Source organism: Halyomorpha halys, unplaced genomic scaffold (genome assembly GCF_000696795.3).
Source record: "Halyomorpha halys isolate HHAL.00 unplaced genomic scaffold, Hhal_1.1 Scaffold1030.1, whole genome shotgun sequence".
In the NCBI taxonomy this organism is placed as follows: domain Eukaryota; kingdom Metazoa; phylum Arthropoda; class Insecta; order Hemiptera; family Pentatomidae; genus Halyomorpha; species Halyomorpha halys.
This window is the reverse complement of record NW_027113818.1, coordinates 117,919-136,003: the sequence shown is the minus strand read 5'-3', so window position 1 is coordinate 136,003 and position 18,085 is coordinate 117,919. Positions and strand designations below refer to the sequence as shown.

General features: G+C 29.1%; 1 protein-coding gene across 6 annotated transcripts in view; it reads left to right on the top strand.

Moving 5' to 3' along the window:
• Positions 1 to 18,085, top strand: part of Cdk12 (Cyclin-dependent kinase 12) — a 42,004-nt gene that overhangs the window by 8,857 nt on the left and 15,062 nt on the right. For 5 of the 6 annotated variants that reach the window (XM_014432133.3, XM_014432132.3, XM_014432131.3 and 2 more), the window contains 8 exons: positions 126 to 306; positions 4,281 to 4,444; positions 5,283 to 5,479; positions 6,324 to 6,528; positions 8,315 to 8,583; positions 10,716 to 10,859; positions 14,047 to 14,091; positions 17,064 to 17,298. In XM_014432133.3, coding sequence (XP_014287619.1) covers positions 126 to 306; positions 4,281 to 4,444; positions 5,283 to 5,479; positions 6,324 to 6,528; positions 8,315 to 8,583; positions 10,716 to 10,859; positions 14,047 to 14,091; positions 17,064 to 17,298 — 1,440 coding nt within the window. Of the gene's footprint in view, positions 1 to 125; positions 307 to 4,280; positions 4,445 to 5,282; positions 5,480 to 6,323; positions 6,529 to 8,314; positions 8,584 to 10,715; positions 10,860 to 10,945; positions 11,200 to 14,046; positions 14,097 to 17,063; positions 17,299 to 18,085 lie in introns of those variants that run through there. The other variant, XR_001344247.3, reaches the window with a different exon arrangement.

The window sequence follows — 18,085 nt, the reverse complement described above, 5'->3', positions numbered from 1 at the left end:
GCCTTTAAACGACAAACAACAACAACAATTTCAAGTTGTCTCTCTTAACTACTAGTTTTTTCAATATTTTAATTTAATTTAATGTTTTCTTGAATTTTGTAATGTTTGAATTATTTTTATTACAGAATTCTTCACGGAGAGGTGTAAGTCGGCTAGTGAGGCCTAAAATATTGCACAAGGGTAAAGCTAGAACTATACCTCCAGGAAGAACTTGGGGTGAACGCTGTGTTGACATGTTTGAAGTTATTGCTCATATTGGAGAAGGAACTTATGGTCAAGTGTATAAGGCGAAGGATAGGCAGTCAGGTAAACTTTTGTTAACTATCTTTTGTTATACAATAGTCTCTTATTTTAATCATTTAATTAAATGTATTATTTCTCTATTTTTGTAAGTATTTTATTTTAAAATTAATATTGTTGATTTATTATTTTTGCTTAAATTTAGTTAAATTCTTTATTAATCATTAAATTATAAATTTTTAAAATATTAATACACTTTATTTTTTATACATAGCTGTGATGACAATAGAGCAATACTCTAAAAAAAATCTTATAAATGAAAATAAATTTGCTTCTAAATTTTTATCTATTGGTTATGGTTTTTTTGTCCGATTTTGAGGAGAATGGATTTTGACAAAGCTTTTTTTTTTGTTATCATGTTCGTAGTTTTTAAAATTCTACTGAACTCATCTTTCTTTTTCCATGTTTTTAAAATTTCAAAATGAAACTTGGTCATAGTTAGATAAATTAAAATTTCTTTTAATCTTCCAATTCTTCTCCCGTACATTTAAATCTGGTTTCGGCAGTAGAAAAAGATATTTTCAATGAAATGAAAAATAGTTTATTGCTCTGTAACTTGGTCCCTGTAGAACAATTATAAGGTGACTTTAATTTTATAACATATATTGGCCAACAACAGTGTGGTCGCACTCAGTTATATATGAAACTACTCATTAATTATATGAAAGTTGTATTAAATAATTTTAGATAGAGATAAAAAAAAATTAAAACACTAATTGGCTAAGTACATAAAAAACAAAACAAAAAGGTAGTTAGTTACATCTGTACTATTATAATATCAGATTAGATTGGTGAAATAAAAGATAATTAAATATAAGGGTTTTAAATGAGGGAAGGGTTGGTACATGACATATGTTAGAGGAAATGGAGTTCCAGTAATATGTAGTTTAGGTAAAAAATGATTTATCAAATACAGCAGTTTGGTGAGGTGGATGGCAGAGGTCAGATAAACGGGACCTAGTAGAACGGGATTGGATTGAGCATTTGAATTGTAGGTTTTCTAGGGTATTGGAGGGGTGCTGAGTACTAATTACTTGGAATAGAAAGGAAGCTAGGAAATACTGGCATCGGAAGGATGGATAGAGCTACTTCAGCTCGGCGTAATACTGGATTTTGTGGGTATCTCTGGTGATCTCAAAAATAAATTGTAATGATGAATGATTTCCATAGAAAATTAAAATTTATCACAATTTTTTATTAGTAATTTTTCCGATCCAATGCATCCTGAAGGCTTAAATTGGTACTTCATCATGATTGGTGTTAGAATCTTCTAGGCTGGCCAAGGATTATCCAATTATGACACTTTGGAAAAAAATGAATCCTTAAATAATATTGAAATATAATATAATTTAAATTTCTATACTGTTTATGCTCAGTTTGATAGAAAATGCAAAACATAAATTACTATTTATGCCTACAAAATGCCACCAAAAAATCACTAATTAATCATTTTATTTTATATTGAAATCCTTTATTCAAAATACTTTATTTAAACATAATAACTGAACCATTAGATAATTTATTTTCCTATGAGAATTTATCATCACAATCGATGCTTTTATTTATTGATACATGATGATATGATAACAAAACTAACCCACAAAGCGAGCAGTATCCATCTTAAAACGAAATATCAGCGGATTAAAATCATGGATAATGCTTCCGCTTCTGATAGAAAAACAGCTTAGCCACTTTTTGTTGTTGTTATTTATAGGCATAAAAAGGTTTTTAGCAACATTAACATGTTCACGTCGGTGTGTACCATCGGTGTACTGCACTAGACCACCTCATTGTGCGGTGTGTACCACCGGTGGTACGCATTTGATTGTGCTATTAGATGGTACATAACACCTAATATTTAGATTTTTAACACTTTGACTGTTGAAAAAGAAGACCTGAGAGTCACATTTTCGTTTTAACACTATTATAATATTTGATTCTCTGACAAGAGACAACCATCACCGGATTTCAGGTGACATAGCAGCCGAAGTGTGAAGTAAGTAGAAATAATTTCCATATAGCTGAAAATTGAAATAATGAAAATTTAACGTATATTCATTATTTTCATTTTTAATAATAATTATATTTAATATTAATAACGTATTATGAACATATCTTTTGTTCTATTATGTTATCATAAACATAATAATTCATTTACTATTCGTTCCTTGCATAAATTTACACCAATGATTCTTTGAGGTAGTTAACATGCAAACTGGTTTTTCGTCAGGCCATTTCTGAAATTTTACACCACTATGATTTTCGAAAACTCAATTTCACCACGTTTTTGTACAGTACAACAAATAAATGTATTTTTTCTCTAAAATTTCACCTTCACCCGGAGGTGTTTAAAGACACTTGTATAATAACTATTAGTAAATAGTATGCTGCCCACAAATAATGAGCCATTTAGTAATCTCATTACTACATCATGAGAATGTGATTTTTCAATGATCGTTTCATTTTTCCCACCATAAATTTCGGTGTTATAAGTGTAACCTTCAGGCAAACACAATTTGTTTAATTTTACACCATACTTATGTCATTTGCCTGGGATGTATTAATGAAAACTTAGACATCCTCTCCATGAAACCACATTTTCATCGATTTCAGGATTAAGAGCATTATTGGAATGTCTCTACAATTGCTTCTACAATATTTCTAAATTTGTTCAACCGATCCGATTAGCATCCCAATTACAATCACAGCGTAGTTGTGAAGGTGTTTAAATGTTATTTCCAATCTTGAAACTAAATGATGGATTTATTCAAATTTTGTTTTAGTTCAGGAAAAATAGATTTAAAAAATAATATAATTCGTACATTCAAGAAGAATTAATCAAAACTTACTCTTAAAAGTAAGAACCGTAGTAGGTAAAAACTATAAGGACATTGAATTAACATAAAATATCACCATTATATATATATATATATAATGATTTAGTAATTTGGTTTTTCAAATATGTCATCTAAGTTCTCAAACTTACCCTAACCTCTAAGGAAGCAGTTGGCTTGTCAATGTCAGAATTGAAGCAGGATTTTCCTCAAAGATCTTGCACATTGGTGAAATAATTACATTCAGCAGTGGAGCCATTGCTTTAGCAAGATTAAAATATCAATGTTATAATTGAACCTGTAGATATGATGAAGTATTTCTCATTGGGTAGAATTCACTATGCTGATGGTTTTAGCCCTAGTCCTCTGGATTGAGCTTATAACAGAGCCATTATTGGAACCATCAACATGGTGAACTCTGCCCAATCAAAGCAGCTCGGTGCTTACAACAAAAGCTATGGTATAAGCGTAGTCTAGAAGATTGGGGTTAGAACTGCTAGCATGGTTAACTCTTCTAATCGTTTGAAACAGATATATGATGCACCTTCATCACTTGGGGAAAAATGCGAGAAAAAAAAAACTTAAGTATTAATTATTTTTACATTGTTACAGTTTTTTTTAAAATTACACTTTTATTCCTTTGTTTAAATCTTGTTAATATAGAATGATTTAAATAAAGTATTGCTGTTACTAGAACTTGAAAGAATAAAGAATTTTGACTGAACTTGCAAGAATGCATATATTAAATTCCTGTGCCATTTAAGACCTCAAACTTCAGAATTTTTTAAATCATTAAAAACAATAGATAATATTTTATGTTTTTAAAAGTTTGTTAATATTTTTATTTTGTCGTTTTCTTTATTTTGATTTTTCTTTTGCAATAATATCGGTAGAAAGGCAGCGGTTCCATCTTGCTTCCCCCAAATCCCTCCTATGATTACGGTCTTAATATATGATATTCCGACACATTCTCAGAACTATTATTTAAAGAATCAGTATTGATTTCTTTTATCTTTTCTATCTAGATTATTCAACTTTCATGATTTATTCTTAAATAAATGGGATTTAGTTTTAAATTTATAATTTAATTTTAGGTGTATTAAAATTGAAGCATCAACATTTTTTTTATTATTCATATTTCTCTAGGTGAATTAGTGGCTTTGAAAAAAGTTCGATTAGAAAATGAAAAAGAAGGATTCCCCATCACCGCAGTCAGAGAAATAAAAATTCTTCGGCAGCTCAACCATAAAAATATTGTTAATCTGAGGGAAATAGTCACAGATAAACAAGATGCCCTTGACTTCAGAAAAGTAAGTATTATTACTTTTTTTTTGTTTATATTTTCTTGGTTTTATTGTGCTAATTGGTTAATGTGTTCTTGACAGATATTTTTATGAAGTATTACTTAGTTGACAACATTTCACATTTATTCCTTTGAATTTTTTTAAGCTTGAGAATAGAAAAATTTGTTGTAGAGCTTTCATTTTCTGTGAGAAAACTGTAATAAGTGTGTATCTGTAAGTCCTTTTCATTTAGTGGTATAGATTGAATTCTAGATAAAAGATATTTAATGTCATAGACAAAAAAAAAAATGGTGTGATTGTTGTTTATGAATATTTGTTTTAGTACTTTTTATATGAAAGTTCCTTCAGCAGGGCCGTAGCTAGGTAGTGGCGAGTTGTGTCCCTGCCAAGGGTGCAGCTACACTGAGGGTGCAAAATGAACTATGGAAATCTCCTTATTTTTAGACTAGTGGTGTTAATCAAGCAATAACAATTTTAAGTTTTATAATGTTTATGGAACAAAGCTTTTGATAATAACAGGGTTTTTCTATTAAAACAGTTTTACAGAAATTCTATAAAATTGTTCAAACTCTCTTGTATCGGAAAGTACAGATTTTTCAAACTCACCAAGGGTGCAAAAGTGTCTTGCTATGGCTCTGTCCTTCAGTGATATTTGGAAAATTTAATTTTAGATCTTGTTATAACCATCCCTAAAACTAGGAAAATATAACTTTTTCTAGTTTATTTTCCAAAAAAAAAAAGTTTTCATTTGTCATGCTTTACATATGCAATACTTTGTATATTATTTTTAAATATTATAGACTTATTATGGCTCCATTCTCACAGGATTTTTATGTAAATTTAGGACAAAGGATCTTTTTATCTTGTCTTTGAATATATGGATCATGATTTGATGGGCCTATTGGAGTCTGGCATGGTTGAATTTGATGAATTCCATAATGCCAGCATCATGAGGCAACTTCTTGAAGGTCTGAATTATTGCCACAAGAAGAATTTCCTTCATCGGGATATCAAGTGTTCAAACATTTTAATGAATAACAGGTTTGTTTATGTCTATTTGACACAATATTTAATTTTATCTAAGTTTCAGATTAAAATTAATACCTAATGCATAAAAAGTATATTAACCAGTTGGAAACAGTTATAAATTAAAAATCTTTGCTATAAATTTGAATTTTTTTACTTCATTATATCATCACATATAATTTGACATTATTGTTTATATATTTTTTTATTATCATATTGCAAAAATTAAAATTGATTTGCAGACAAGTTACAGAGGTTAGAATTAAATTGTAATTTGGAAAAAAAATATTTTTGTTTTCAACATGAAGGTTTTTAGGTGTATAAATTAAAATTAACCATCAATTTTGGTGTGAAAATTTCTATAAGGGTATTTTAGTTAATAATTTTAATATTTTATAAGATCTATTGGACCACAAATAAATTATTTTTTTACATTTATATTTTTATTGGAATTAGACTCATTGTTAGTTCATTAGTTCATAATCAGTTCATTGTTTTGCAGACGTAAAATACTAGTGCAACTTACCAAGTAAAAACTGAGTTCCTCTGTATGTATTTGGTTATAACAGGTTTTCAGTTTACTTTATAATTTCTTTAGTTCGAAATTATTTGATCAGTTTTAAGCCCTTTGATCTTATGTTAAGAACAGTTATAAATTATAACAATCTGTTAGATAAATTATTTAAATGATATTATATTAATATTGTAGATTTAAAGTTGAGTTTCTGGAATTTATTGTCTGTCATGTGTCAGGAGTAAAATTATTAAAACCAGGTTGGGATACGGTTATAATACAAGGAAATAACAATTATTTATCAGTAAAATTTTCTCTAGGTTAATGTTAACGATTAATTTTCAGGGGTGAAGTAAAGCTTGCTGATTTTGGCCTCGCACGATTATACAATGCAGAAGACAGGCAACGGCCTTATACTAATAAAGTCATTACATTGTGGTATCGGCCTCCTGAATTGCTCCTTGGAGAAGAAAGGTATGGCCCTGCGATTGATGTTTGGTCTTGTGGATGCATTCTTGGCGAACTGTTCCTGAAGAAACCTCTTTTTCAGGTAATATGTTATTAAATAATTAACTTTACTAGTTAATTAATTTCTTGAATCTATCAGAACCCATGCAACTGTACTTTTTTTCCAAGTTTCTTCTATCTTTTAAAAAAATTTCATATTTTTCCGAGATTTGGATTGCCCCTCTCTACTATGGCTGCTTTTTAAAACGTAAAAATATATTTATTAGATAGATAAAGATCAGGGCGTGGACTGGTGTTGCAGGTTGGCTTTCTGTCTAGTATATAATATTTGTGTTTTGTTTGACTTAGCTGACATTAAATACTATTTGATTGTATATCAACAAGCTGAGTTTATTCAGAATTGTTAGCCATTTTCGAGAAAATTAAAAATTGTGGAAAAAAAAAAAAGAGGCACTTCCGCTCAGTCAACTTTATTGAAAAAGTTGTTTTCACATCTCAGGCATATACCCACCTTAAATATTTAATTACAGTTTCGCCCAACTTATTGTTTTTGAGATAGTTTGTTCACTCAGACTATTTTGCAAGACTTGGTTATTTGGACTCAGGAACCTCAAAACATGTATTTCCGTTGAAAACTGGAATTCAAAATTTTATATGATCCAGTATTTTCCCTTACTATATATTCCATGTATATGTAGGTAAAACTAAAAGTTGAAAAAGTAATTGATGGATCATTTTAACTACATACTTATTTGTAAAAATATGAAATTAAAATATTTTTTTAATATTTATCAATACTTTTTGACTGCCATCAAAATAGCCCTGACGAAGCCCTGCAACGTGGGGCGAAACATTGGCTCAATAAAATAGTATAATTCTACTATTTGAGTTTTTTTGACCGCACCCGGACCATATTCCTTTCATCGAAATTAAAATATCTTTTAAAATTCATCTGTGCTTTTAATACAATTACAGACTTACTCCTAGGATTAATGACAATACTAAATATATAATTACAGAAAAATAAATGTTTATGTTTCCTTACTGTTATTTTAGTCTTTTTTTTTCTTTTTTTCTTTTTTTCTTTACCCCTTGGTTTCTTGTAGTATGTCTTTCTTCATAAATTTTTACCATGGCTTAATATAGCTTTTAAAGGGACAAAATTATTAATTAAACTTCCATCATCAGGCTCGATAGTTGTTATTAGCTACTTATTATAGTATATTTTATTCTCCACAAACAATTTGCAAGTGTTACTAATTCCTATACTTAAATTTTAAGTAAAAACTGCTCTCTTTTCATTCACATTTTTGTTTCTTAAGTTCTGTTTATTAGAATGTAACAGTGGAACTTGAAATTTTGTATATTATTAGGAACTAGAGAGTTCTACAGCTAAGGCTTGAAAATAGTTTTTGATTTTGGAAGGTGAAAGATGAATGAATGTTAATCAAGGGGACCTCATGAGGTTATGAATGATTGGACTACTTGACAGTGGCTATTAGTTTAAGATCAATACCATCATTACAGCTTTAGGGGTTGAAAATTGTTGAACATCCTGGAACATAATGAAAATTAATTATTACATTATCCTAATCTTGCTTTCATGGATTACTTTTTGTTTCGATTAATGTATATTGTTTTATTCAGTTCAGAGTAAACAAATGTAGTGTTGAGGAATATCTTCAGCTTCCCTAAAGTTTGAGAATCGTGATTCAGCATGATAGGTATCATTTATGGTTTAAAAGATACAATTTTTATTTCTTTGTAACAAACTAAAATATTGGTTTTTAGCAAAATGTAATTTCTTAACAACATTACATAAACTTATCTATTTCTTTTTATTTAATTTTTTTTTCTTGTTTTGATAGCAAGCAAATGAGATGATGCAATTGGAAATAATTTCAAGGCTTTGTGGAACACCAACTCCAGCCGCCTGGCCCTCAGTTACAGAACTACCATATTGGCATTTGTTAAAGGCCAAGAAAGTTCATCGACGCCGACTAAGGGAAGAGTTCATATTTATGCCCTCGTCAGCATTGGATCTGTTAGATAAAATGCTCGAGCTTGACCCTAATAAGAGGATTACTGCCGAAGCTGCTCTTAAATCAACTTGGCTCAAAAACATTGTTCCTGAGAAGTAAGTAAAATTATATTTGAGGCTTGTAGATGCAAAAGGGGGTTAGTCAAAATTTTTAAATGATCAGGGCTCAAAAAATTATGCATTAATCTCTGATTGTTCTTTTTTTTTTTAACAATTATTATTAGATCAGTAGCTATGGTATTTTTATATTATTGTTTAGGTACTCCAAATGCCAATTTTTTTAATAAATTGGTTTAATCCATTTTACCAGGGGAATAGAAATAATAATAATAAGAACATTAATAAACAAGGCAAAACTCAATAAACAAAAAAAAAAATTATTTCAACTATTAAACATTTATATAGAACAATTATATGAAAAATAAATATAAAAAAACAAAAAAAATTTCATTTAATTTTTGAAGATATTTATATTTTTTAAAATAGCTTATCAGTATTTCAATTTTTGTTTTTCTTATGATTAATTTCTTCTCTGAAGATTTATTTGGTGCTCCTAGTGGCTATTATGGTTTATCCCATTCTTTGTAGATTCTTAAGTTGTAAATGGAATTAACTACTGTAAAAGACTGCACAATGTTTCACCAAATATATATTTTTCTTTTAATATTCTTTTTGGCTATAAAACTTTACTGGTTTATACGTTTTGTTAAATTAAATTAACTCCATTTTTCTTTAAGCATGTGATGATTAGAGTTAGGCAGAAATTAGCTATAGTTGAAACTAATAGCTAAAATTGTCATAGATATGGTATTTGTTTATCAATGGTTCATTCATGAATGAGGGTTGTATCCATGGCAATTTTAGCTAATAGTTTCAACTATAGATAATTTTTTCTCATCTCTGATGATGATGGATGGTTTTATAGCTGAAATGTTTTGCTTTATAAGAAATATACATTTAAGGAAATTTTGTGCAGTCTTTTTATTATAGGAATATATCTCCTTTTTGAATCGCCACCATAACTTTGATTGTAAAATATGATTAAATTTATTTTATTTTGATGATTTAAACGTGTACCACCTTAAACAAGACACTTAATATTGTGGAAAACATTACAAAATTACAACAAATGGATTTACCCTCTTCTGCATCTCCATATATCATTTGATATAATGAATTTGTATTTTAATTTATTATTAATTTCTTCTGGATTTTCTTTTTAGGAAGTTTGATTATATCAATTTCTAAACCTTTTCGAGGTAAAAAAAACTCCCTTTTTTTTTTTAAACATACAATAATGGAGAAAAATATAAAATAGATATTAAATTATTTTTTGTTATAAAAGTGAAGTAGATTTTTAATATAAATTTGAATATTTTTTAATTTCGGTGTCACATTACATCTAGAATTAAATAGACAGAACCCAAAATTTATAACGCTGGGAGTTCTAGTGGTTAAACACTTATGATGCCAAAGAGTAGCCAGCCTTTAAATATGAAGCCAAACTAATAGACACAATAGTGATATACCAGGAACAATTTGTTCTGGAAAACACCCTGATGGCGTCTATGTATAACTGAACCTGTGTCTTATTTTTGTTCTAACGAAGAGAAAAAAATTATTTTGAGTTTTATTTTGGATGTGTGTATACTCTATATTAAATTTGTTTTATTTATGACTGCTTATATGTTACACTTTGGATGGGGGGCTCTTTTCTTTTAATTTAAATAAGCATTATGTAATGTATAAAATGTAATATTTAGCCAAATAAAGTTTAAATGCCTTTTTTTTTAACCATGATGACCATTGTCGACACCCACGTACTAAATACGAATTCGTAAAGATTATTATTGTATATCACCACATTTTCTATAAAACATTTGGACAATGTGAAAATTTTTTACTTACAAATCAAGTGGCATTGTATTCCTAGAACAATCAAATCCATTTTTACTTTAGTTATTTATTTAATTAAGTTTGGCTTCTACATTATTATGAAATTAAAGAATTTTTACACAAAACAGTTACAATAAATGTTATCTGTTTTCTTAAAAAAATCAATTATTTCCTTTGGTAATAACAGTACCAAAATTGTTAATTTAATATTAAAAAAAAAATTCAAAAATCTGTTTGACTGGTTTTGGAATGTAGCGCTTGAACTATGATATAGTTTTTATTAAATTTACTTCCACATTATTGAATAACATATTTGCACCTTTCTTCAACAGGATGATGCCTCCACAATTACCAACATGGCAAGATTGTCATGAACTTTGGAGTAAAAAACAGAGACGTCAAATGAAAGAGCAAGCTGAAATGCAACAAGCTGCTCTGAACAGGTCTCATAGAGAAGATGCAGAAAACGCTGGCGGGTTAGTAAGGCTATATTTGTATTTCTTAATGTTGTAATATTTTTCATTATATCTTGTCCTAATTATCATTTAATGTTTAATTTCAGAAGTAATTATGAAAATAAAATTCATGGAATAATTAGTAATAATACTCCAATAATATCTCAATAATGAAAAATCTAAGTGACTTGGTGACTGCTTTAACTTAACCATTTACTATTATCAACTTACCGTCTTAACAAACAAAATCTAAAATAAATATATTGGTTTTATCTTTGTTTGCCTTCTGCCCACAAGAAGTATTACATTTTTTTGGCTACAGTTTGGAAAGATTATTGTAAACCAAGTCCTAAATCTTCTGGTATGTTAATGAAACCAATTTAATCTCTTTAACTTAATTATATTTTCTTTAAAGAAAATCTTCTCATTTGACCTATTACTTGTTCTTACAGATTTAAACTTATGTGTTGGACTGGAACACAACATAAGTTGATATTTTTATTAATTAGATTTTATGCATCCCAGTTCTTTGTTTATTCAGGCTATATTATTTAGATGATTTTTTTTTATAGAGGATTGGCCTTGGGTTTGAGGTGTTCTTATGCTTAGCTATCTTTACTCTTTGTATTGTTCATTTCAAGCAGAAGTTATTAATGTGTGTATTTGACGATTATGCCATTTCTTTTTATGAAAAGGAAATAATGATGCAGTAAAAAATATTGCTTCAAGTTTGGGTCCTGATCTGGCCTCCTCAGATCCTATTCTTTACTATCCTCCATATCTCACTCCCATTTAGTTTTGTAAATGCTCTCTTTTTCTCTCCAAAATGAATAATCTGTTTTTGTCAGTTCTAAGCTTTGGCCAATGCCCAAGCTTTGGATCCATAAGTAATGACTGGGCATATCAATGTTTTGTTGGATCCCACTTTGGTTTAATTGGTAATAGTAATAAGCCAAAAAGCATCTATTTGCTGCTGTAAATTTCTGACTAATATCCTGCGAAGTAACATTTACTGAGTTCACCTCTGAGGCCAAAGAAATTGTGTTGTTGCACTCTTTCAAATTTGTATGCACCAATCTCAATGTAGGCTTCCTGCTCGTTGTCTCCTTCTACTCACATATATTTAGTCTTTTGTTCATTATTTACCATTTTGCTGCTGTTTTAAGTTGAAGAAACTTCTTGACAGAAAAAAAAATGATCTCATAGATCTGACAATTATGCTGAAATTATCAAAATATCCCAGTAATGTCACAGTTCTGTTAAATAGTGTGCCAGTTCTGTGGTCTGATCTCTGTTTCTCGGATCGATGTCTCCTTAGCAAGTTTAAACAGTCGGCAGGTTAATGCCATTTATTCACTGTGAAATCTGTTTTTATTAATAAATTTTTTTTTTCCTTTGTAATGAAGAAATCATTTTGTTTTTATTGAAATAAATCCATATGAGTGGGAAAATAAAGATTTATGGTGTGAGTTTGCTATGAACTTAATGCACATTGCAATTTTTTTTTTATCAAAAGTGGACATAAATACCAAACAGTTCACAAATTTACCAATTCATGGTGTGTTTTCTCAAAAAACTTGTCTCGATTGTGAGTCAATATGGACAATTTAGCACTTTTGCTGAAATTTTTACATTTAGAATTTACTAAATTACTATACTTTCTGCTGTTCTTTATGGATGTGAAACAGGAGGAACTGTTTTTATTAGTCTTCCCCAAACGTTTCTGAAAAATATTGAGTTGAATACTTGGGTCAAAGAAGCATGAGGCAATTAGAGAATTTTTACAACTGTGAGTTAAAACTGTTAAATATTATTACGAAAATTGAAATACACACTTTAAGTTATTATGAGCATTGGGCCTCTAGCATCGTTAATTTCTATAAGAAATGGGACCTTTTTATGTTGCCATTGTACCCTTCATTTCATGTATATACAGATGAATAAATAAATGATAATAATAATAAATAATAAATATAACAGAAAAAATTTCCTTTTGCCAAAACTTATAAAGGACTCTTAGTGTTAACTGTGGTATGAAAACAATGTGATTATGTTATTCCTGTGTCATTCATTTTGTTCTGTATCCTTCAGAATTTTATCTCTACTACTCACTTATTTATTTTTGTGTCCAGTATAGTATTTAGTTTCCTCCCCTTTTATTAAATTGTCCAATAGCTCTATTTATGTTGTAGAACTTGATTTAATTTTCTTTTGTAATTAAAGGTTATTATTTTTCTTGATGTTGTTTCATAGCAATATATTAACTTTATTTTTCTTTATAGGAATATTTTATCGATGATATTTTTTGTTAAATAATTTGGCATCATATTAGGGTAAGTTAAAAATGCATGCTGATTTTCTGAGCCAGGTAGTCGGTGTGGATTATCAGTACAATCCTTTGTACTCTTATAATACTAAGTGTGACTGGCCATAGCAGGGCCATAATGCATCTGCGCACCGATGTGTACTGGCAGTCTTACTCAAATGTTTACTGGAATGAATTGTTCATTCTGATTTCAGACAACCTGCCACTCAGACTTTGCATTTTTGTGTGTGGTACAAAATTATATAAGACTGTTTATTACTATGATTTCCAGTACTAATGATCCATTAAGAAAAAGTATTTGAAAAGGATTCACTAATTATGCTCCAGGTCTATCTCAGGTTGGCGGAAACCAGATAGGCATACTATCATTCTTCACTTTTACTGCTTTCACTAGATTCTGGTCCTTAATACTTTTGAAATAGTTTTTTTGAATGGAAAAGAAAAAGAAGAAATAGTTAAATATTATACAAGTTCAAAGGATTATATGCACACTGACTTGGCTACGGCAAGCAATGACTTTCTAACTCAGAAAACCAGCTTACATCTTGAATATACCCTGATATTGCTGTATAATAACCTTCAACTGTTATAAGCAGATAGAGGTTATTAGTTGTTGACCAGGCAAGATTTTCACAAAAAATAACTAACATCCAGTGCTATTTAGACAATGGACACTAGACAGAGGAATGAACCAGTTTTTTTAATTGGTGATAAATTCCTCACTTTCTTTTCCTACTTGCCTTAAATATGTTCTCTTCTTGACAAGCATAGATGTACTGATTAGGAAGTGTTCTTTTTTTCAGTTATTTTTATTTGTTTTATTTTTATTATAATTTTAATTAAATAATGGGACTGTCAATTAAGCAGACATATTTATTCCAGATCACCTAACAAGTCAAGAATAGAGCGCTCTTTTAATGATCTCAGGTATTTAATTTTTTTTTTTTTTAATTTTGTTTTTTTCTGTTTGTTTCAATTTTTTTTTTTTTATTTACTAATATTTTAAATTAATTTAATGATTAATTCACCCTAGCCTATTTTACTTAATGGGCACTGTTATTAAGTTATGTATCAAAATAAACACACTATATTTATAAAATTTGTAGAATGGGAGCAAAAAATGAATTAAATTTACTCATGCAGGATTGTAATTTTAGTGTATCAACTAATTTTATATATGTGCATATGAATACATGTAGAAAAAAAGTTTTTGTACAAAGTCAAATTTGAAACAATTTAAATTGAGAGAAGAAAAATCAACTTCATTAGTTTGTCGATATATTATATATTAATTTTTTGTTGGAGAGTTGATAACTTAAATTAAAACGCAAATATTTTTTGATCCTTATCCCGCAACTATGTTTATTTTTCTCCGACCTTTTCCGACCCTCAGGCTATTATCAAGGACAAGGAGATACCTTAAAATTGGTTTGTATAAGTTATTAAAAAATGTTTCTTTTATTGCAGTCTAATTGTCCAAGTCAATAATAGGTATTTATATTCTTATTGCATCTATTTCAAATTTTAATAGTTTTCTTATTTTATCTCTAAACTAGCCTGTTATAGGAAGAAAAAATGTTTAATGACTTGGAAAAATCAATTATAAGGTGTCTCCTATATAAGGGCCTGAGGGCTGAAACATAAGAGAAAAATAGACAAAATTGAGAGATAATGATCAAAAAATATTTGTGTATGAGTAGATGATTGGGGTGCGGTCTGAGAATAACACAAATAAGTTTAAAAAAACTTATTTATTAGTGCCAATGTTTCGGCCAAAATTTCTAGTTTTCATCAGGGCCAAGAACAAAAAAAAAACAAGATAACAACCAGTGAATAAAGGATATATAGAATGGTTAAAGCAAATAATTGTACAGAATGAATATAGATAAAAATAAGGTAATGAAATAAGTGGTAAATAAAACGTATATATAGGTAATTAAATATATAAGTAAAATAACAAAGTGAAATAAAAATATTTAATAATAAAAAAGTTATATAACGCTAAGAAATAACCACTATAATATAAAATAATTTAATTTAACAATTTAAAAATTAAAGTTATGGAAAGATTTATGTAATAAGATTAAATAAAGATAAAGATATATGAAACTTATGTAATTTGTAAGAAAAAAAAATAATAAAGTAACAAAATGATAGTTACGGACTGTGTAAAGTATAGATGTATTATCAAAATTAAAGAAATGGTTTAATGAAAGAGAATGGTCTAAAAGTTTTGAGGAAGAATAATTATGTGAGGAAACTGAATATTTATGTTATTTGATGTAGTCTTGTAAAAGGGTTTTGATTTCGCTGTTGTAAGCAGAATTACAAATGGGAGTGGGGAAGGGATGTGGTTTGTGTAGAAGGGAGATAGGGTCTTGGGGAGTAGATATTAGATAGTTTGTTCTGAAGCCGAAACGTTAGCATTAATAAATAAGTTTTTGAACTTATTTGTGTTATTCTCTGACTGCTCCCCCAACCATCACATTCAGTTATCTTCTCATTATTAAAAAATGTTTGTGGTTTAAATTAAAAGAAAAATTCAAGATTAGAGTGAAATAACTCTGTATTTAGTTAAAGATAAATTGCTAAGCATTAAAAGAAAAAAATTAAATTAATTATATACACTTATATATTAATTTTTGTTTATGTTATATAGTTTTTTACCACATTAATATTTTGAGAATAATTTTTACCAAGTACAGATTTGTTTCATAATAGTTTTAATTTTTTATTCTTTTCTCAGTTCAAATTATTTCAGGTGTATTTTTTTAATAGTTTTTTTCACAGCACAGTATGTATACATAATATTATAAATCAGTATTATGCTTGAAGGATATTTATTTTTGGACAATCCGTTATCTGATATACATTTTTTTGTTTTATTGAAAATAATTTATTCGTAGACTCATGAACAACAATAACTTGCAAAATTATTCTAGTCCAAGACTTGACCTACAAAATATTAACTTTTAATATTAGGCTATAATATTTTGGTGAGCTTCTTACTGGATGTAGACAATCTAAGAAAAATTGATAAATTCTTTGCTATCTTAACCTATCACGGAGATCTAGGGATAGCTCTCAATAGCTCATGGTTATAGCACTGAATAATTTTTATATCTCCTCCATTTTTTTTCATCATTTTTAATCTGAAGTAGAACAGAGAGATATATATAACCTAACTCTTTGAGACATTTTGAGCAAAACTATCTCTTGCAGTGTGGATGAGATTAATTTTTGTGGAGCTTTTTTTCTGAACAGATGATGTACATGAATCATCCTCACATTAAAAAATATTGAGCATAACAAAAACCATGACATGTTATGCTCAATATTGAGCATAACAAAAACCATGATATGCTCAATTAAACTTTGCCAGGCTGTTGTGTGACAACTTTCCTTGAATTGAGCAGAATTGTTTCAGAGAACCCCATTTCAATGGGACATAAAATCTTGTTTCACATAGACCCAGATTACACACTGAGAATATGTTGTGGGTCTGAATCACCTCAGTTCTGATTCACACATGATTCAATCCTGCAACATTGAGTCCTGGTAGGACTAAGTTTTGGTTTCTTTTTGGAATTTTTTAAAAGTAAAACAAGTTTAGTGATGTTCTGCAACTCAAGAAAAAATAAAGTTATACAGGGTAAATTGATTTTGTGACACAAGAAGAAATGAAACGGAGGTTGTGAGGAGGGAGGGGCAAGGCTGGTCAATTTTAGCAGGAAAAGTTTTATATTGTAACAGGAGAGTAGAAGCTTACAGTAGCTCATTATTTCATTTCATGGCCAGTCCCAGAACTGCCACATTATTTTTTATTACCTAAGTTTATTTTTATTCTAGATGTGTACTGAAAAGCAAATGTTTTTAAGTCCACTATAAATTTTTTACAGCTCTTCAAAAGCTTTGAAAATGGAAGCTGCTGGTTTGAACCCTCGACGAGGATACCGACCTCCAGTAGATTCACCAGCGACTCCTCCCCCTAAATCAAATAGTAACCCTACAATGAAGGTTAACACCCCTCCTGAGGACCTAGCTTCTCGACAGCTTGGATCTATAGCTCATGCTATAGTTTCTGGACTACCTGTCAGAGCTCACCAATTGCTTTCTCTGCATGCCGAAAAAGAGGTATTTTATTTTATTATTTCAGTGATTCATTATTTTTCTTGAGTTGTAGTTGGTGTATTTTTTAAAGGTTTATTTAAAGAAATATATACTAAAAGGAGTGATAAAGAGTAAGAGGTTTTAGGTTGATTTATTGCTCTTATTGTCACCTTAATGTATTGGGTTAATCCCAAATAATATAGGTTTCCACCTTAGCTACTGTTTATAACCGATTGTGTAAACAAAAAAGGTCCTTAATGTTAATTCCATATATATCATAATAAACTTTATTCTGTATCCTCTCTTTCACCCAAAATTTGAACAATAGAATTATGTCATGTGTCTAGGCAGATAAAGTGAGCCACCAAAACATTTTCCAATGCCTTAGAAATGAAGACCAGAAAAAAAATATGCTCACACTATTGTGGTCCACTGTCAGTATTATTCATTACAGCTTTCACAATCGTACCAGGACTTTCACTGCTGACAAGTACTGTTAACAAATTTATATCATACAGTGCAAGATACAGTACGTCTTCGCTCATCATTGTTTCATTAGAAGGGGCTGATTCTAATGCACCAAAATGGTTGGCTGCATGTCGCATAACAAATACTGTGTAGCAGCTGCACATGTGAGGTTACAAAATCCTTTAATGCCTACCTTGTTCGACTTCCACTTTATTGAGCTTTCTATGAGAAAAAAGTTTCAACACCAGAATGATCTGTAATATTTTTCGTGAGTTCATTTTTTCTTGAGATCATAATTACTTTCCTATGGGGATAAATTAATTTGTATTTTGGAAAAAGTGGA